General features: G+C 38.4%; 1 protein-coding gene across 1 annotated transcript in view; it reads left to right on the forward strand.

Annotated features, from left to right (window-relative positions):
* Positions 1 to 8,107: 8,107 nt before the first annotated feature.
* The window catches only part of LOC110442643 (trehalase-like), a 25,609-nt gene continuing 10,560 nt past the window's right edge, over positions 8,108 to 23,156 (forward strand). Inside the window, exons 1-3 of the mRNA XM_021486338.1 lie at positions 8,108 to 8,187; positions 8,701 to 8,802; positions 18,854 to 18,954. Of these exons, the coding sequence (XP_021342013.1) occupies positions 8,711 to 8,802; positions 18,854 to 18,954 (193 nt within the window). The 5' untranslated portion in view covers positions 8,108 to 8,187; positions 8,701 to 8,710. The remainder of the gene's footprint in view (positions 8,188 to 8,700; positions 8,803 to 18,853; positions 18,955 to 23,156) is intronic.

Below are 23,156 nucleotides of genomic sequence, written 5' to 3' on the forward strand. Positions count from 1 at the left end.
ATAACAAATAACTCATAACAGAGGTCATTTAAATTGATTGTTGTGTCTGATTTTTAGTATTATTTCTACTACCCGTTCTAATGATAATGATTATAAAGTAAGTTTACCATTGATAGAGCTAATACATAACTCAAATACAAAACTCATTGTTTTTAAATCATATAGACAACTTACACTGACTTGATTAAACAATTATCAAACAATTTAAATCGGACAATCCACTTGTGCATACCTGCGAACATGAAAACCCTTGTGGCGGAGAACATCTGTCATATGTCTGTAACCAACCGTTATAGGATTTTCAGCCAAAGCATCCTTAAAACTACAAATATATATAAATGATTCAAATAAAACATATATTATTAATATTGTACTTGATTTTATCACCGTTCACTAATATTTCCTGTTAATGTACATTTATTCTATCATATCAATTTATTATTAAGATACCACCANGGGTTCAAGTGGAGAAAAAGTGAGGAAAATGGTGAAAATACATGATTTTTAAAGATAATTCTCAGAGTGGGTGGGAGGGTTGGGGTTTCCTGAAGCCCCCTCTGGATCCGTCACCGCACCGTTGTCCTTCATAACATCTGAACAAATAATAAAGCTGTAATTTTGACGGGAAATCATATTAAAAAAACGTAAAGGAATATTTAAATACATATATACCAACTGTCATCACTTTTGAGTAATGGCATGTTTCATTATACAGTATACACATTTTACTCATAATTAAATTTGAAATATCCAGTACTTTTCTAAAATTTGATATTCATAAAATTAAAATTGGTTTTACGCATTAAACTATAAAGAAATGTAAAATTGGCCAGTTTGTATTTTGAATATGTTAAGGCGCCTCTTTTCCTTATTTTAACCTCACAAATAAGATAACGAATCAAGCAGCCCATAACATCGATGCTTGGTCATATAACACGTTATAAGCAACATATTGCATGGGTGTGTTCACAACGTCACACGTTAGTTATTCGAAATACATACCTGTATGGCTTGGCTTATTTCGGTGTTTGTATGAAGCGGTATGCCTCTTTTTGATAGACTTCCAAGTTTCTTTAATCTTTTCCCAATGGCATTAACACTATAAAAAATAAGTTAACATGTATCCTTTTAAACACTGCTAAAACAAAATATAGCATATTGTGTTAGGTCATCTTATTCTACAAGCTTTATTTTAAGTTGGAAGAAGTAGCAAGACGTGCGTCACAAATTCATTCGATATTGTTTGGAATTTATAAAATAATATAACAATGATAACAATGATATAGATAATAAGAATGATATATTTCACTTGAATTTTCGTTTTCGTCAGCCCTGAGTACTTCAGTCTATGGCATCCTGAAATGTAACAGTAAACTATTGAAATGACCTTATTCTAAAGGATGTATCAGAAATATACATGTGCTATAGTATTGTATAGCGATAGCGTGTTTAGCCTCCACAACTCAACTACATGTATACAAGTATATATGAAAGTCTTATCATCATTTAGTCTTCGGTATTTTCTTTATATGTATATATGTATATACCTATTGTTTCCGAAAACTGGAGTTTTCACTTCATAACCTAAGTATAGACCGTGACAAGTTGCATTGACATCGACGACAACACATGTTGGCGGGGTTATGCAAAATTTCTGCGGACGAGACACAACTGTGCGGCGTTATCAACAGTAGATTATGTAAGATTGAACCAATCTCGTGTTGTTATAAAAATGAGTCACGTGTCCGAATAAGACTTAAGTCAAATAGGTACGAACCATTCTCAGAACGCGACTGTAAATCGTAGGAAAAGAGTTCTTTGTTGGACGTTATGACGTCTTCGAATATCAATGCTATTGGTACTATGTTAAGCATCTGAAGATTATCATGAAAGCTCTAATATTTTTGTAGTCGTTTGTTGATTATATTTTCTTATATTCAGAAACTACATTATGCTTATACTTTGATAAAGTAATTAAAAGTGTGAGAACAGATGCTTTTCCCATATTTTAGAGTGGTGAATACCATCGTTGCCACATGTAAAAAAAATATGAAAACCAGTGACGGTTGACCCAAAGCAACTTGACCCCAGCATATATGCTTTCCCTTAAATCAATGAAATTTAGCACCACCACACCCTTGCACCAGGTCTTATTTCATAATATCCATACAAATGATGGTTGCAGAAATCTACTTCGTGTAAAGGTAGCTTTTGTAGAGCATACACTGATACGAAAGTGGCCAAATAGTGTGAACTCTGAAAAAAACAATATGTTTTACTGTAAATGAAACCAATCATGACATCAAAAGCCGTTAAAGTCATCATGAATGTGGCAATTTAAGTGAAGATTAGAAATATAAATACAATATTATTGAAATAATTCATATACAAACTGTAGAAACTTTTATATATTAACATATATTCTTACAATAAAAAAAAGAAATTAGTATTGAGAAAGGGGGACAAAAAAATATGAAAAAACCCAGACTCAAGTGATGGTTTTCTTGAAAGTATGAGTATATATGACCATGAAGTCACCCTGTGAACAAACTTTTGTTTCATGTTACACACCTTAATGTCACACCGTACTGTTTTTGTAGAAGTGATGTCATTTCTCCATATGACAAGTTATGTTTTGCATACTCCAACAGTTTTTCATTCACTGAAAAAAAAAACCACCGATGGTAAAATGTTAAGAATGATTGGTACTTTAAACTTGTTCCACTACTTATTTCTGTCTTTTGTCTATTATACCTAATCGAATCCTATCCTCAGTATGATTTTCAGTGATTAAATGATGAAATGTGATATATATTATTTTCACATAAATGAATGATATAACAAGAGAATACTTTTGTGGTATAGTTTTTGCCATTTGCCTGGCGAGAAATGTTCCCAAAGATCACAGTATATTTGCCTTCGGCTGCAAAGTATATCCACATTATATAATGCCATTAAATACATCCATATATCGCGCTAACGCCATAACTAATGTGTATCTGGAACTGACTTCTAATATCTCAATAATAGTGACCTGATACACTGTGAGATACATGAACATAGATACAATCACGTTTGTATTGGTGGATGTAACGTACACCCACCACTACAAACTCGATCGTGATTATTAAGCGGCGCGCAACACATTTATATAAATACAATACACACTTTGTATCAAACGCTTTTTGTGTTCAAAACATACAACACATATCACATTGAACAGTATACAAATTCTATACAATACAACAAATCATTATAACATACTCACTGGTGTAGAGCGCCTGATCTGCTGCAACCAGGTGCCGTGTTCGGCTAAAAAGGGAGTTCGTATTCGTCGTACCAATCTCCGTGGTCATACATTCCACTGACGTATCCAATTAGCATACCAAACATTTTTGAATGAATAAGTCATTTTCGGCCAGAGAGTGGTTTTTTTGTGTCAATGTATTTTCATTATTTTGTGTCATGCTAACATCATGACACATTTTTTTAGGTAATTTTTTTGTGTCACGGTGTTTCTTTATTTTGTGTCATGCTAACATCATGACACATTTTCTTTAGGTAATTATTTTGTGTCACGGTATTTTTCTTTATTTTGTGTCATGCTCACATCATGACACATTTATTTTAGTTATTTTTTTTTGTGTCATGGTGTTTCTTTATTTTGTGTCATGATAACAACATGACACATTTACTTTACTCTATTTTTGTGTCAGGCTGCTATCGGCCATCGTATATACAACATACACAAATTGCACTGAATCTCGGCATTTAATAGACATGAACTACAGTTCAAACTACAGTTCACCGTCCCCTCATATACTAAGCCTTATCTGACATAAGACAATTAATTGTACGGCCAGCACTGGTGTATTAACAGCCATCAATTATTTTTGTACCTCTGAACTACGTGACAACGAGAAACTCTGAAATTGAACACTATTCACATTAAATACCTATTCAAGTAAACATATCATCAAATCGGCTTCATTAATAATAATAAAAGTAATAACATATAAAGATTCATTCGGGTAATATGTAAAATATGAGAAAGTATATGATATTTGAATTTATGACATTCTCGTCAGTAAAATATTAATCATTATTATTTTCATAAATCATTATATCTCCACTGCATAAATATTACGCCTCTTATTTCATTTTGGTGCAGTAATACTTGCTTCGTATTACTTTTAAAAAGTCAGAAATTGAATATTGAATAGTTTTCCGTTAAATACCATATATATTTCACTCGTGGCAGAATATATCGATATTTGCACTCGTTCTTTGCACTCGAGAAAAATATCCTTATTCCGCAAAACTCGTGACAGATATATGACATTCAATGGGAAACCATGAAATATTTCTATATCATGATGAAGAGAAAGTAGGAAGAGAAAACTAGGATTGCAGGATGACGAAGAAGCGAAAAAACTATGTAGATGAATCGAAAACGTGATGTATGGTAAATAAGCGAAAAGTTCCCCCTAAACTCCTTCGCTTTCAGGTCCATTTTTTCCCAAATAACATATGCAAATGTAGAATTGCATATTAGTCAGGTATACATGCGCAGTCAATGTCTAAATTCAGCCACCATCACAGAGAAAACGCCCAATACCCTATCAAATTAGTCGCTGAGGTAATTGGTAAGAGCCCATTAATGACCTCCGTCTGACATTCTTAAGTCGACCCTCTCTATTTCAAGTCAGTAGGACCTCTTGATTCAATCAGGCATGAAAGGAAAACTCGTCACTCCAACAAGAAAGAAAAGAGTACGTGCTGATATTTCGAAAACCTTATCAAGATGTCCTCACTCAGAACCGTATACACTATCAAAAGCAGTTATAAGGAAGACAATTTGCTTCTCAGTCGTATTTACCTCTTGACTCTATACATACCTGGCTGAATGCATTTGACACATTATTATCTATTCAGTATTTATTTCATTTTCTGATCGGGTGTCCATACGATCCATATGATCATATGACACCTCTCTTGACCTTATTCATTACTACCTTTCTAGATGTGATAAATGCCTACAGATATATTGAGCATTTGATTTCCTGATCAGTATCCCTGTTGGAACCGTATACACTATTATATGACATTAAAATGATATTATATTATTAACATAGTTTATTTTCTATTTCAAAATCACATCAATCCATCTCTTACCTCAGCGCAACGCTCGAGAGGGTATACGTTATAAAATGTATTAATAATGTATTTTACCTTTGATTCAATGTGTAAGATATCATGACACCTGTCTTGACCGTTCGCCTTATGACCTTTGTGTAGTTGATCGTTTATGTTACCTATATATATATATTATATAAAACGAGTCTTTAGTACTTTCATCTCTTCTAGAAGATTCTTCATTTTATTATAATTCCTGATCAGGGAGTCTGAAGAATCTCCGAGAAGAGATGAAAGCATTAAAGACTCGTTGTTGAGAATTTTCTTTTTATATGATATTTCTTCGTCCGTAAGGATCATTTTTCTGCTTTTAAAATATATATATATATTCCATCATAAGTATAAACCTTTTGACCGTATTTATTTCTAACTTTTTTATGGGATGAATAACAACGGATAGTTGTTTGATCATTATTTTCGTTGATTTCGATGATTTTCGATGATTTTCATTGATTTCCGGATCGAAATGTCCCCGCTCAGAATCGTTTACATTATCAGATGTTGATATAATGTGTTTCATTACTGTTGTAATGTATTTCTAATTCTAAAATCATAAGTACACATCTTTTGACCGTATTCATTGAAAAATTTCCGTATGTGATGAATCACAAAGGATACATTTTACAATTGATTTTCCTGATCAGGATGTCCCTGCTCAGGACCGTAAACGTTATAAGATGCATTATAATGTACATTTCTTTCGTCATTGATGTAATATATATATCCATTTAAAATTGTTATGACGAGAACGGATATATTTTTATTATAATGCCTGATCAGGGTGTCCCCGCTCAGGACTCATATCGTAGTATGATGGAAACTAATGTATTCCATCATTGATGTAATGTACATGTATATATCCATTTAAGAATGACAATGTCGTATCTTTTGACGGTGTTCATTGCCAACTTATATAACGACAAACAATTATTTTATGAAGTATTCCTTTATTGTGATTTAAATGTTTAGAGGATTTACCATTTGGAAATTATTATGAAACATCCCTTGATCTTTGACATTGACGAGTGTATGTATTTGATAAAAATAACCTAACGGAATTATTTCCATTTGATTATTGATCAGTATGTCCCCGCTCAGGACCGTGTATGTTATAAGATGTTCATATATATATTATTTCGTCGTTCATGTTACCTGTTTTACATTTTACAATCGTTATGACACATCTTTGGAACGTATTCATTGCTTACGTTACTTATGTGATGAATAACAACAGATATATTTAACATTTGATTTCCTGATCAGGATGTCCCCGCTCAGGACCGATTATGTTATAAGATATATGTATTAAGTATTTCGTCGTCCATGTTCAAATGTTTTCATTTAAAAGCCATTATTACACATGTTTTGACCGTATTCATTGATAACTTAACTTATATGACAAAAAAGACCGTATATATTTAACATTTGATTTCTTCATCAGGATGTCCACGCTCAGGACCGTGTTTCTTGTAAGATGTTTATATACAGTATTTCGTCGTTCATGTTACCTATTTTTTCTTTTGCAAATCATAATGACACATCTTTTAACCGTGTTCATCCCTAACTTAACTTATATGAGGAAAAATAAACGGATACATTTAACTTTAGATTTCCTGATCAGGATGTCCCCGCTCAGGACCGTGTATATTACAAGATGTAAATATTTAGTATTTCGTCGTTCACGTAACCTATTTTCACTTAAAAATCATTGACCCATCGCTTGGCCGATTCATTGCTGACTTTAATAATGTGAAGAATTACAAAGGACATATTTAACATAATGGGTTTATGGACATATTGAATGAATCGCGTTAGCGATTCATGTAAAATATGTCCAAAAACCCATTGTTGTTATGACCTCATAAATGTTGAAAAAATAAATATCATTCCTTATATTTACATTGACGAATCCTTTCAGTGGATCGATATAACAACGAATAAAACAAATAAACAGGGTTTGTTCCTGCTTATACACGGGTGCAACGCAGTGGCGAGAACAGTGTTTTTTCGCGGGGAAATGTGACACTATCGTGAGAGATCTTAGCAACCGTCAACAACAATAACACAACAAAATGTAGTTCCATATTCAATGTTTATTTGTAGCACAGGACACGTGAATACGTGGATATTTCACAAAGCACAGTTCAATAATATTTTAAGATGTAAGAATTAAGCATCTAGGTCGGTCGTTCCGAGTGAGTAGTTTTTGTAGTGTATTACTACGCAGTGTGGTCAGGTTACTATCAGTTCCCACGTGCTGAGATTCTATGAACACCTGTGTTATGCATTTATGAATGTAATTTTTGTCAATGGGTCTAAGCATACAGAATGTAAATATATATATATATATAGTATTTCCTCGTTCATGTTACCTTTTTTATTTAAAAATCATTATGACACATCGCTTGACCGATTTATTGCTGTGCTGACTTTACTTATGCGAAGATTCACAACGGATATATTTAACATTTGGTATCCTGATAAGGATGTCCCCGTTCAGGACCGTGTGTGTTATTAGGTGTATATGTTTAGTATTTCGTTGTTCATTTTACATAGATCTACATGATCAAAGGGAGGTAACTGTGATATTCCAACTTCTGCTACACTTTTTGTATTAAAAACAATGATCATAATCCCTTTGTCTTGATAATTTGATGCTGATACTTTCCCATGCTAAACATTAGTCACATATTGATGCAAATCATTGCAGATTTTTGTTAAAACAAGTGTATGAAAACGCCACAATATGCAACTGATCAGCGACGGTCCCAGACAGCCCCGATTCCAGTGGGGGCAGCAGACACTGTTGGTTTGTTTACAATGAAAGTGTTGCCTGGCGGTACAAATATGTCGTATATCTAACAAGGTTTGTGTGATATTCGGCCCAGTGATCGCCGGGCTAGTACGCTACACCACTTGGATTCAGCGGTACACCACTTGGATTAAGCGGTACATTACTTGGATTAAGCGGTACATTACTTGGATTAAGAGGTACACCACTTGGATTAAGCGGTACATTACTTGGATTAAGCGGTACGCTAATTGGATTAAGCGGTACACCACTTGGATTAAGCGGTATATAACTTGGATTAAGCGATACACCACTTAAATTGGATTAAGCGTTTGTTTTGAGAATAGGTAGTTGACGCAACTAATGCCATGTAATATACTAGTAAAGTTTCAAACTTATGTTTTCTACTTTAAAACATGATAGAAGACCATCTTAACTTATGATTGTCATTTATTAGTACTGTATATATAATGTTCATTATCATAATCTATTGTTACATTAATTTTCTTTCATGAAAATCACGTTTACATTAATCATTAAGAATTTACGCATTAATAGATGATTTCTGCAAACGTATTTTCTTTAAACGATAGCTCTACGAGATCTCGTTTGTATGGTGAGATGTTGATGCATACAATGTTCTATAAGGTACAATAGGATTTCAATAGTCAACTTTAAGCAGAATTGGATTTTAGAATTTTGTCAATTTGCAGCAGCCAGAAGATGAGTGGTTATACACGGTGGATTATCCTGATCATTTGGAGCTGTGAACATCACGTGGAAGGATACAGCAGCGTGGTTCCGGCTTGTGACAGGTATGTATATCTACTCCTAGTGATGTTTATAATATATATATGTAGATGTGTGTTGTTATTAATCGACTAGTTTTGTACTTTGATTAAACTTGCCCTCCATCTTTGGTCCGTGATCAGTCTCTCAAGTGTTTTACAACCTGACGAAGCTTTCTCATTTGTAGGTTACCCTGAAAACATAGAACTATGTAGGTCCCCTGTAAACACAGAACTATGTAGATCCCCTGTAAACACAGAACAATGTAGGTCCCCTGTAAATAAAGAACTATGTAGGTCCCCTGTAAACATAGGAACTATGTAGGTCCTCTGAAAACACAGAACTGTGTAGGTCCCCTGTAAACACAGAACTATTTAGGTTCCCTGAAAACACAGAACTATGTCGGTCCCTTGTAAACACAGAACTATGTAGGTCCCCTGTAAACACAGAACTATGTAGGTCCCCTGTAAACAGAACTATGTAGGTCCCCTGTAAACGCAGAACTATGTAGGTCCCCTGTAAACACAGAACTATGTAGGTCCCCTGTAAATACAGAACTATGTAGGTACCCTGAAAACACAGGAACTATGTAGGTCCCCTGTAAACACAGAACTATGTAGGTCCCCTGTAAACACAGAACTATGTAGGTCCCCTGTAAACACAGAACTATGTAGGTCCCCTGTAAATACAGAACTATGTAGATCCCCTGAAAACACAGAACTATGTTGGTCCCCTGAAAACACAGAACTATGTAGTCCCCTGTAAATACAGAACTATGTAGGTCCCCTGTAAATACAGAACTATGTAGGTCCCCTGTAAACCCAGAACTATGTAGGTCCCCTGTAAATACATAACTATGTAAATCCCCTGTAAATACAGACCTATGTAGGTCCCTTGTAAACACAGAACTATGTAGGTCCCCTGAAAACACAGAACTATGTTGGTCCCCTGAAAACACAGAACTATGTACTCCCCTGTAAATACAGAACTATGTAGGTACCCTGTAAATACAGAACTATGTAAATCCCCTGTAAACACAATACTATGTAGGTCCCCTGTAAACACAGAACTATGTAGGTCCCCTGTAAATACATAACTATGTAGATCCCCTGAAAACACAGAACTATGTTGGTCCCCTGAAAACACAGAACTATGTAGTCCCCTGTAAATACAGAACTATGTAGGTCCCCTGTAAATACAGAACTATGTAAATCCCCTGTAAAGACAGAACTATGTAGGTCTCCTGTAAATACAGAACTGTGTAGGTCCCCTGTAAATACAGAACTATGTAGGTCCCCTGTAAATACATAACTATGTAGATCCCCTGAAAACACAGAACTATGTAGGTCCCCTGAAAATACAGAACTATGTAGGTACCCTGAAAAACTATGTAGGTCCCATGTAAACACAGAACTAGGTAGGTCCCCTGTAAACACAAAACTATGTAGGTCCCCTGAAAACACAGAACTATGTAGGTCCCCTGAACATACAGAACTATGTAGGTACCCTGAAAACACAGGAACTATGTAGGTCCCCTGTAAACAAAGAACTATGTAGGTCCCATGTAAACACAGAACTATGTAGGTCCCCTGTAAACACAATACTATGTAGGTCCCCTGTAAATACAAAACTATGTAGGTCCCCGTAAATACAGAACTATGTAAATCCCCTGTATATACAGAACTATGTAGGTCCCCTGTAAATACAGAACTATGTAAATCCCCTGTATATACAGAACTATGTAGGTCCCCTGTAAATACAGAGCTGTGTAGGTCCCCTGTAAACACAGAACTATGTAGGACCCCTGTAAACACAATACTATGTAGGTCCCCTGTAAACACAGAACCATGTAGGTCCCCTGTAAACTCAGGAACTATATAGGTCCCCTGTAAACACAATACTATGTAGGTCCCCTGTAAATACAGAACTATGTAGGTCCCTGTAAATACAGAACTATGTAAATCCCCTGTAAATACAGAAGTATGTAAATCCCGTAAACACAGAACTATGTAGGAGTCCCCTGTAAATACAGAACTATGTAGGTCCCTGTAAATACAGAACTATGTAAATCCCCTGTAAACACAATACTATGTAGGTCCCCTGTAAACACAGAACTATGTTGGTCCCCTGTAGACTCAGGAACTATGTAGGTCCCCTGTAAACACAGAACTATGTAGTTCCCCTGAAAACACATGAACTATGTAGGTCCCCTGAAAACACAGAACTATGTAGGTCCCCTGTAAATACAGAACTATGTAAATCCCCTGAAAACACAATACTATGTAGGTCCCCTGTAAATACAGAACTATGTAAATCCCCTGAAAACACAATACTATGTAGGTCCCCTGTAAATACAGAACTATGTAAATCCCCTGAAAACACAATACTATGTAGGTCCCCTGTAAATACAGAACTATGTACGTCCCCTGAACATATAGGTGAAAACACAGGAACTATGTAGGTCCCCTGTAAACAAAGAACTATGTAGGTCCCATGTAAACACAGAACTATGTAGGTCCCCTGTAAATACAGAACTATGTAAATCCCATGTAAATACAGAAGTATGTAAATCCCCTGTAAATACAGAACTATGTAAACACCCTGTAAATACAGAACTATGTAGGTCCCTGTAAATACAGAACTATGTAAATCCCCTGAAAACACAATACTATGTAGGTCCCCTGTAAACACAGATCTATGTTGGTCCCCTGTAGACTCAGGAACTATGTAGGTCCCCTGTAAATACAGAACTATGTAGATCCCCTGAAAACATAGTAACGATGCAGGTTACCCTGAAAACACAGAACTATGTAGGTCACCTGTACATACAGAACTATGTAGATCCCCTGTAAAACACAGAACTATGTAGGTCCCCTGAAAAAACAGAACTATGTAGGTCCCCTGAAAACACAGAACTGTGTAGGCCCTCTTTAAATATAGAACTATGTAGGTTCCCTGAAAACATAGGAACGATGCAGGTTACCCTGACAACACAGAACTATGTGGGTCCCCTATAAACACAGGAACTATGTAGGTTCCGTAACAACACAGAACTATGTAGCTCCCCTGTAAACCTTAGGAACGATGCAGGTTACCCTGAAAACACAGGAACTATATAGATCCCCTGAAAACACAGAACTATGTAGGTCCCCTGTAAATACAGAACTATGTACGTCCCCTGAACATATAGGACCGATCTGGTTACCCTGACAACACATAACTATGTAGTTCCCTGTAGGTCCCCTGTAAATACAGAACTATGTAGGTCCCCTGAAAACACAGAACTATGTAGGTCTCCTGTAAACACAGAACTATGTAGGTCCCCTGTAAATACAGAACTATGTACGTCCCCTGAACATATAGGAACGATCTGGTTACCCTGACAACACATAACTATGTAGTTCCCCTGAATACACAGGAACTATGAAGGTCCCCTGAAAACACAGGAACTATGTAGGTCCCCTAACAACACAGAACTATGTAGTTCCCCTGAAAACACAGGAACTATGTAGGTCCCCTGAAAACACAGGAACTATGTAGGTCCGCTAACAACACAGAACTATGTAGGTCCCCTAAAAACACAGAACTATGTAGGTCCCCTGTAAACACAGAACTATGTAGGTACCCTGAAAACACAGGAACTATGTAGGTCCCCTGTAAACACAGAACTATGTAGGTCCCCTGTAAACACAGAACTATGTAGGTCCCCTGTAAACACAGAACTATGTAGGTCCCCTGTAAATACAGAACTATGTAGGTCCCCTGAAAACACAGAACTATGTAGGTCCCCTGAAAACACAGAACTATGTAGGTCCCCTGTAAACACAGAACTATGTAGGTCCCCTGTAAATACAGAACTATGTAGGTCCCCTGAAAACACAGAACTATGTAGGTCCCCTGTAAACACAGAACTATGTAGGTCCCCTGTAAACACAGAACTATGTAGGTCCCCTGTAAACACAGAACTATGTAGGTCCCCTGTAAACACAGAACTATGTAGGTCCCCTGTAAACACAGAACTATGTAGGTCCCCTGTAAACACAGAACTATGTAGGTCCCCTGTAAACACAGAACTATGTAGGTCCCCTGTAAATACAGAACTATGTAGGTCCCCTGAAAACACAGAACTATGTAGGTCCCCTGTAAACACAGAACTATGTAGGTCCCCTGTAAACACAGAACTATGTAGGTCCCCTGTAAACACAGAACTATGTAGGTCCCCTGTAAATACAGAACTATGTAGGTCCCCTGTAAATACAGAACTGTGTAGGTCCCCTGTAAATACAGAACTATGTAGGTCCCCTGTAAATACAGAACTATGTAGGTCCCCTGTAAATACAGAACTATGTAGGTCCCCTGTAAATACAGAACTATGTAGGTCCCCTGTAAACACAGAACTATGTAGGTCCCCTGTAAACACAGAACTATGTAGGTCCCCTGTAAACACAGAACTATGTAGGTCCCCTGTAAACACAGAACTATGTAGGTCCCCTGTAAACACAGAACTATGTAGGTCCCCTGTAAACACAGAACTATGTAGGTCCCCTGTAAATACAGAACTATGTAGGTCCCCTGTAAATACAGAACTGTGTAGGTCCCCTGTAAACACAGAACTATGTAGGTCCCCTGTAAACACAGAACTATGTAGGTCCCCTGTAAATACAGAACTATGTAGGTCCCCTGTAAATACAGAACTATGTAGGTCCCCTGTAAATACAGAACTATGTAGGTCCCCTGTAAATACAGAACTATGTAGGTCCCCTGTAAATACAGAACTATGTAGGTCCCCTGTAAATACAGAACTATGTAGGTCCCCTGTAAATACAGAACTATGTAGGTCCCCTGTAAATACAGAACTATGTAGGTCCCCTGTAAACACAGAACTATGTAGGTCCCCTGTAAACACAGAACTATGTAGGTCCCCTGTAAACACAGAACTATGTAGGTCCCCTGTAAACACAGAACTATGTAGGTCCCCTGTAAACACAGAACTATGTAGGTCCCCTGTAAATACAGAACTATGTAGGTCCCCTGTAAACACAGAACTATGTAGGTCCCCTGTAAACACAGAACTATGTAGGTCCCCTGTAAACACAGAACTATGTAGGTCCCCTGTAAATACAGAACTATGTAGGTCCCCTGTAAATACAGAACTGTGTAGGTCCCCTGTAAACACAGAACTATGTAGGTCCCCTGTAAACACAGAACTATGTAGGTCCCCTGTAAATACAGAACTATGTAGGTCCCCTGTAAACACAGAACTATGTAGGTCCCCTGTAAACACAGAACTATGTAGGTCCCCTGTAAACACAGAACTATGTAGGTCCCCTGTAAACACAGAACTATGTAGGTCCCCTGTAAACACAGAACTATGTAGGTCCCCTGTAAACACAGAACTATGTAGGTCCCCTGTAAATACAGAACTATGTAGGTCCCCTGTAAATACAGAACTATGTAGGTCCCCTGTAAATACAGAACTATGTAGGTCCCCTGTAAATACAGAACTATGTAGGTCCCCTGTAAATACAGAACTATGTAGGTCCCCTGTAAATACAGAACTATGTAGGTCCCCTGTAAATACAGAACTATGTAGGTCCCCTGTAAATACAGAACTATGTAGGTCCCCTGTAAATACAGAACTATGTAGGTCCCCTGTAAATACAGAACTATGTAGGTCCCCTGTAAATACAGAACTATGTAGGTCCCCTGTAAATACAGAACTATGTAGGTCCCCTGTAAATACAGAACTATGTAGGTCCCCTGTAAATACAGAACTATGTAGGTCCCCTGTAAATACAGAACTATGTAGGTCCCCTGTAAATACAGAACTATGTAGGTCCCCTGTAAACACAGAACTATGTAGGTCCCCTGTAAACACAGAACTATGTAGGTCCCCTGTAAACACAGAACTATGTAGGTCCCCTGTAAATACAGAACTATGTAGGTCCCCTGAAAACACAGAACTATGTAGGTCCCCTGTAAACACAGAACTATGTAGGTCCCCTGTAAATACAAAACTATGTAGGTCCCTTGAAAATATAGGAACGATCAGGTTACCCTGACAACACATAACTATGTAGTTCCCCTGAATACACAGGAACTATGAAGGTCCCCTGAAAACACAGGAACTATGTAGGTCCCCTAACAACACAGAACTATGTAGTTCCCCTGAAAACACAGGAACTATGTAGGTTCCCTGAAAACACAGGAACTATGTAGGTCCGCTAACAACACAGAACTATGTAGGTCCCCTGAAAACACAGAACTATGTAGGTCCCCTGTAAACACAAAACTATGTTGGTCCTCTGAAAACACAGAACTATGTAGGTCCCCTGTAAACACAGAACTATGTAGGTCCCCTGTAAACACATAACTATGTCGGTCCCCTGAAAACACAGAACTATGTAGGTCCCCTGTAAACGCAGAACTATGAAGTTCCATTGTAAATACAGAACTATGTAGGTCCCCTGAAAACACAGAACTATGTAGGTCTCCTAAAACACAGAACTATATAGGTCCCCTGTAAACAGAGGAACGATGCAGGTTACCCTGACAACACAGAACTATGTAGGTCCCCTGTAAACTCGGGAACTATGTAGGTCCCCTAAAAACACAGGAACTATGAAGGTCCCCTAAAAATACAGGAACAATGTAGGTCCCCTAAAAACACAGGAACTATGTAGGTCCCCTGAAAACACAGAACCTTTGTAGGTCCCCTGTAAACACAGAACTATTTGGGGCACCTGTAAACATAGGAACGATGCAGGTTACCCTGAAAACACAGGAATTATGTAGGTCCCCTGAAAACACAGGAACTATGTAGGTCCACTAAAAGCACAGGAACTATGTAGGTCCCCTGAAAACACAGGAACTATGTAGGGCCCCTGAAAACACAGAACTATGTAGGTCCCCTGTAAACACAGAACTATTTGGGGCACCTGTAAACATAGGAACGATGTAGGTTACCCTGAAAACACAGGAATTATGTAGGTCCCCTGAAAACACAGAACTATGTAGGTCCCCTGTAAACATAGGAACTATAAAGGTTCCCCTGAAAACACAGAACTATGTAGATCCCCTGTAAACACAGAACTATGTAGGTCCCCTTTAAACATAGGAACTATGTAGGTCCCCTGAAAACACAGAACTATGTAGGTCCGCTGAAAACACAGGAACTATGTAGGTCCCCTGAAAACACAGAACTATGTAGGTCCCCTGTAAACACAGAACTATGTCGGTCCCCTGTAAACACAGAACTATGTAGGTTACCCTGACAACACAGAACTATGTAGATCTCCTGTAAACACAGAACTATGTAGGTCCTCTTTAAACATAGGAACTATGTAGGTCCCCTGTAAACCCAGAACTATGTAGGTCTCCTAAAAACACAGAACTATGTAGGTCCCCTGTAAAAAGAGGAACGATGCAGGTTACCCTGACAACACAGAACTATGTGGGTCCCCTGTAAACACAGAAATATGTAGGTCCCCTGAAAACACAGAACTATGTAGGTCCCCTGAAAACACAGGAACTATGTAGGTACCCTGAAAACACAGGAACTATGTAGTTCCCCTGAAAACACAGGAACTATGTAGGTCCCCTGTAGACATAGGAACTATGTAGGTACCCTGTAAACATAGGAACTATGTAGGTCTCCTGAAAACATAGGAACTATGTAGGTACCCTGTAAACATAGGAACTATGTAGGTCCCATGTAAACACAGGAACTATGTAGGTCCCCTGTAAACACAGAACTATGTAGGTCCCCTGAAAACACAGGAACTATGTAGGTCCCCTGTAAACATAGGAACTATGTAGGTCCCCTGAAAACACAGGAACTATGTAGGTCCCCTGAAAACATAAGAACTATGTAGGTCCCCTGAAAACACAGGAACTATGCAGGTCCCTTGAAAACATAGGAACTATGTAGGTCCCCTGTAAACATAGGAACTATGTAGGTCCCCTGAAAACACAGGAACTATGAAGGTCCCCTGAAAACACAGGAACTATGTAGGTCCCCTAACAACACAGAACTATGTAGTTCCCCTGAAAACACAGGAACTATGAAGGTCCCCTGAAAACACAGGAACTATGTAGGTCCGCTAACAACACAGAACTATGTAGGTCCCCTGTAAACATAGGAACGATGCAGGTTACCCTGAAAACACAGGAACTATGTAGGTCCCCTGAAAATACAGAACTATGTTGGTCCCCTGTAAACACAGCACTATGTAGGTCCCCTGTAAACACAGAACTATGTAGGTCCCCTGAAAACACAGAACTATGTAGGTCCCCTGAAAACACAGAACTATGTAGGTCCCCTGTAAACACAGAACTATGTAGGTTTCCTGAAAACACAGAACTATGTGAGTCCCCTGTAAACACAGCACTATGAAGTTCCATTGTAAATACAGAACTATGTAGGTCCCCTGAAAACATAGAACTATGTAGGTCTCCTAAAACACAGAACTATGTAGGTCCCCTGTAAACAGAGGAACGATGCAGGTTACCCTGACAACACAGAACTATGTGGGTCCCCTGTAAACTCAGGAACGATTTAGGTCCCCTGTAAACACAGAACTATGTAGGTGTCCTGTAAATACAGAACTATGTATGTCCCCTGTAAACACAGAACTATGTAGGTCTCCTGTAAATACAGGAACTATGTAGGTCCCCTGAAAACACAGGAACTATGTAGGTCCCCTGAAAATACAGGAACTATGTAGGTCCCCTGTAAACATGGGAACTATGTAGGTCCCCTGAAAACACAGGAACTATATAGGTCCCCTAAACACAGAACTATGTAGGTCTCCTGTAAACCAAGAACTATGTAGGTCTCCTAAAAACACAGAACTATGTAGGTCCCCTGAAAACACAGAACTATGTAGGTCCCCTGTAAACACAGAACAATGTAGGTCTCCTGTAATCACAGAACTATATAGGTCCCCTGTAAACACAGAACTATAGGAACTATGTGTAGAACTATGTAGGTGTAGGTCCCCTGAAAACACAGGAACTATGTAGGTCCCCTGAAAACACAGAACTACGTAGGTCCCCTAAAAACACAGAACTATGTAGGACCCCTGAAAACACAGAACTATGTAGGTCCCCTGTAAACATAGGAACTATGTAGGTCCCCTGAACACACAGGAACTATGTAGGTCCCCTGAAAACACAGAACTACGTAGGTCCCCTAAAAACACAGAACTATGTAGGTCCCCTGAAAACACAGGAACTATGTAGGTCCCCTGTAAACATAGGAACTATCTAGGTCCCCTGAAAACACAGGAACTATATAGGTCCCCTAAATACAGAACTATATAGGTCCCCTAAACACAGAACTAGGTAGGTTCCCTGAAAACACAAAACTGTGTAGGTCCCCTGTAAACATAAGAGCTATGTAGGTCCCCTGAAAACACAGAACTATGTAGGTCCCCTGTAAAAATAGGAACTATGTAGGTCCCTTGTAAATACAGAACTTTGTAGATCCCCTGTAAACACAGGAACTATGTAGGTTCCCCTGTAAACATAAGGAACTATGTAGGTTCCCCTGTAGACCTAGGGAACTATTTAGGTTCCCCTGTAACCTTAGGAACTATGCAGGTTCCCTGTCAACCTAAGGAACTATGAATATTCCCCTTTAAACCTAAGGAACTATGTAGGTTCCCCTGTTAACATAGGGAACTATTTAGGTTCCCCTGTAAACCTAGGGAACTATTAAGGTTCGCCTGTAAACCTAGGGAACTATTTAGGTTCCCCTGTAAACCTTAGGAATTATGTAGGTTCCCCTGTAAACCTTAGGAATTAAGTAAGTTCCCATTCAAACCTAGGAATAAAAAAAACCACAGTTTTTGCTATGTTTCCGTTTGGTGTTAAGTTGTTGATATACTTTGATTTTTCTCTATTTAAACCGTTTGATGTTAATAGATTGATACTGTTCTCGGTTAAGGGACTTACAGTGCGGTGTAAATATGTATGTTTACAGAGGTAATTCACCGATACCGTCTGGCCATAGTGAATGGTCCAAATGTACCTGTATTGCTCACTGTCAGCATCTTAAAACTTTTTGTATTACAGCGACATTTACTGTAACGGGTCGTTACTGCATGCCGTACAGACTTCTGGTATATTTAAAGATTCCAAGACGTTTGTGGATATGAGTCTGAAGGCATCAGAAGGTACGTATACGTGAAGTGTGTGTAGATAATTGGTGCTTACAATGTCTGCGCAAGTCTTCGGTATCCTGTTAGGTGTGACGATGGGCGTGGCGTGAGACTGGTAGTAAGACTTCTGTGAGTACGTCTTCTTACATTAATGTATGTATGATGAAATATAACTCGTCAATATTTTACCAATATAATTAAGTATTGAACTGTTTTTGTATGGTATTTATGATCTATTTGAATGACACAGCTTTGCAAGCAAACAACATAATGCGCGCTAGCCCATTATGATTTGTTTGCTTGCAAAGCTGTGTCATTCAAATAGATCATAAATACCATACAAAAACAGTTCAATACTTATATTTACGTTTTCTCTGACTCTTATGTTCTTTTTTAACTTATAATTCATATTTAAAATTAAAAATGCCCGCCTTATCGACAGTCCACATAATTTCGTTCAATAGTCTGAACAGCGTATTGTCGCGTGCTGATTGGCAAACAAAGTAGTACTTTGAAATTTTAACAAACACTTCAATTTTATTCCACAATTCAGTATCAATACATTTGCGTATGATATGTCTTTAGGGTGATTTAAGTTTATCAATAGAAGCTAGATTTGAAACTGTTTCGATTTTTCCCCGGAACAAATTTCGCGCATTGACAAATACAGTGAACACCGTAAATCCGACCTTGCCCTCCACGAGGGAGTTATTTTTGGAAGTTAATTCGAACTTTTCTCTTTGCTCATTTTGTGAAGAATCCAGGCGTGAATGTATTTGTTGATTGTATGGGAATCTGACTACAGTCGGTAGATTCTATAACAGCCTCGTTATTTAACATGTTGTCGGAAACTGAGGAAACCATGACTGGAGACGCGTGAAACTGATAGCGTTTGAAGTGAGTGATCTTGTGACGGAGCACAGGGGTTTGTTACAAATGTCTGAAATGTGTGCTGTGACTCATATCAGTAGGTCTGTAACATATGTGTCAGTAGGTCTATAGAATATGTGTATTTCAGACATTTGTAACGAACCCCTGTTGATCAGTGCAGTGTAACAGACGATATTCCTGATAACCGATGTGCATTTTGTACGATATTGCAGACATTGGTCTTATTTTCGTTGAAATAAAAGTGTTATTTTATTTTATTTTTTATTTTGCACATAAATTTACAATGGCATTGTCAAATCTCACAATGCCCAGCGATATTTCAGCAGCCGTCATGTTTATTTATATTGGATATTGTAGTTTCGGTCAGTGTTGTATTAATACGCTAAGAATTGTGTCTCGTGATACATTGTAATTAAAGTCCCCTCAACGACCCAGCTTTCAAAGAGGCTATATAGTGACAATGCCATGCAAATGTAAATATATGGTATTGACCCGAGCGACACTCTCAGATATACTTTTCCTGTCACCAAGGTTTACATCACTGTGTGTTAACGACACCGGATATTGCTATCAGGCAGGTGGTGATCACACGAGGTGGACTGCAGTTGAGGGTGAGTTTTTTTCTATATTTTCCTTACTTCAGAGGCTGTCATGTGCTTGAGGTGTTTTGGATCAATACCTCACATTATCAGTGTTTACTTAAACCATAGAAAACGTTCATATATGGGTCACTATCTCTTCCAGACTTACAAACACGTCGTCTGGTATCGACAAATATTTAGGAGTGATAACTATCACGTGTCTGAATTAACATTTGTAGTACTTTCCTCCACATATTACACTGGCTACAACTAAATAAAGATGTATCTACATTGCACACATGCATTGTGTCAGTGAAAGTATTGTATTAAATGAAATACCGTCAACTTGAATGTTTGTTTTTAGATTATTGTACGGCATCATGCAAATTGCAAGTCACCGTACAATGCTATGAAAGTATGTCAGCATATTTCTCATAATTTACAACGAGTTCGAAAATATGATAGTGAAATGTGTTCGAAAAAAAACTACAAATATTTATTCAGACACGTGTTTAGTATCACTCGTGAGTTTTCGCCGATACCAGGCGGCGGGTTAGCAAGTCTATAAGAAATATTGACCCATATGGGAATGTTCTCTGTGGTTTAAGCCATATCAGGGTATGTGAGGAATTGATAAAAAAAAGCCCCAAGAATATACAAGCCTCTGAAGTAAGGAAAATATCAAAAATAGTCACCTGCAACAGAAGCCCACTTCGTGTGATCACCGCCTGCTTGGTAGCAATATCCGGTGTCATTAACGCACAGTGTACAAGTATACATTGATTATGTATTTTACAACAATTGGAAGTTATGTATATTACGTAACAGATTACTTGGTACATGTATACTTAAGGATTGAATCTTGCTTTGGTCGATTTCAAGGGGTGATGAATTAGGTTGGTCATTAAATTGGTTTCATGCCCAACTCATTTCATCACCCAATGGAATGGACCAAAGCACGATTCAATCCTTATATATCAATCAACATTTGAAAGACAGTTCTGATAGTTTGTCCCAGATTTTGGAGCTTTTGGTGTATTGAAGTAATGTAAAAAAAAAATAAGTCCGTCATTGATGCACCATTAACAAAATCATGGTGTACGCTGATAGTTTAATACTGCCAAATCGTGAAGGGCGAAAAAAGACATAAAAAAACATATCTTAAATGTCATATTAACTTTTGTTCATGAATGCGTTCGTTTAGATATTAGATTTTCTGACGCGTCATCACGGAAGAAAAAAGTCCAGACGCGGTGCGCAGGGTAATTAAGCTGCCCGTCTACGGCAGCCATCTGTTTACCAGGTCGAAGTGGAGAACCGTCTACGGCAGCCATCTGTTTACCAGGACGAAGTGGATAACCGTCTACGGCAGCCATCTGTTTGCCAGGACGAAGTGTAGAACCGTCTACGGCAGCCATCTGTTTCCCAGGACGAAGTGGAGAACCGACTACGGCAGCCATCTGTTTACCAGGACGAAGTGGAGAACTGTCTACGGCAGCCATCTGTTTACCAGGGCGAAGTGGAGGACCGTCTACGGCAGCCATCTGTTTACCAGGGCGAAGTGGAGGACCGTCTACGGCAGCCATCTGTTTACCAGGACGAAGTGTAGAACCGTCTACGGCAGCCATCTGTTTCCCAGGACGAAGTGGAGAACCGACTACGGCAGCCATCTGTTTACCAGGACGAAGGGTAGAACCGTCTACGGCAGCCATCTGTTTACCAGGACGAAGTGTAGAACTGTCTACGGCAGCCATCTGTTTACCAGGTCGAAGTGGGGAACCGTCTACGGCAGCCATCTGTTTACCAGGACGAAGTGGATAACCGTCTACGGCAGCCATCTGTTTGCCAGGACGAAGTGTAGAACCGTCTACGGCAGCCATCTGTTTACCAGGACGAAGTGGAGACCCGTCTACGGCAGCCATCTGTTTACCAGGACGAAGTGGAGAACCGACTACGGCAGCCATCTGTTTACCAGGACGAAATGTAGACCCGTCTACGGCAGCCATCTGTTTACCAGGACGAAATGTAGACCCGTCTACGGCAGCCATCTGTTTACCAGGACGAAATGTAGACCCGTCTACGGCAGCCATCTGTTTACCAGGACGAAGTGGAGACCCGTCTACGGCAGCCATCTGTTTACCAGGTCGAAGTGGAGAACCGCTGAAGTTCGAGGTGCTACATCTTCTGGAATGTGAGGCTGCCGTAATAGAATCTGGAACCAGTCAGGAAACCAGACACAGGACGAAACAATTTGATATTCTACTGTATTTCATATTATGACGTCACCACATGGTTGTGTGATCCATGTTGTTTTCGGTTGACACTGACACAAGACGCAGAATTTGTAGTTGGGGGAGAATTTCTAGGGCAGAATATGACTTGTCACAACCACTAGCAACAGCTGATAGTATTTTGCTGATTGATCGTTTTTGGTTGCTCTAATCATTATTTGTGTAGATGCAATAAAAATGTAAAATCTTATGCCTAATGTGCTTTAAAAATGCCAATAGTTATCTCCCTTCGAAAAATCTTAATATAATTATGTCTTCATGTTATGCAATGTTAAACATACCACCTTCAGCACACATTCAGGAATTCATTACACAAATGGAGACACGTTCTAAATGAGCTCAGCTGTTAATAGGACGTTAAACCCTATAACACCAACTGGCAATTAGTATACATTTATTGACATGATATACAAATAACATGATATACAAATGACATGATATACAAATGACATGA

Source organism: Mizuhopecten yessoensis, unplaced genomic scaffold (genome assembly GCF_002113885.1).
Source record: "Mizuhopecten yessoensis strain PY_sf001 unplaced genomic scaffold, ASM211388v2 scaffold1917, whole genome shotgun sequence".
NCBI classification, from domain to species: domain Eukaryota; kingdom Metazoa; phylum Mollusca; class Bivalvia; order Pectinida; family Pectinidae; genus Mizuhopecten; species Mizuhopecten yessoensis.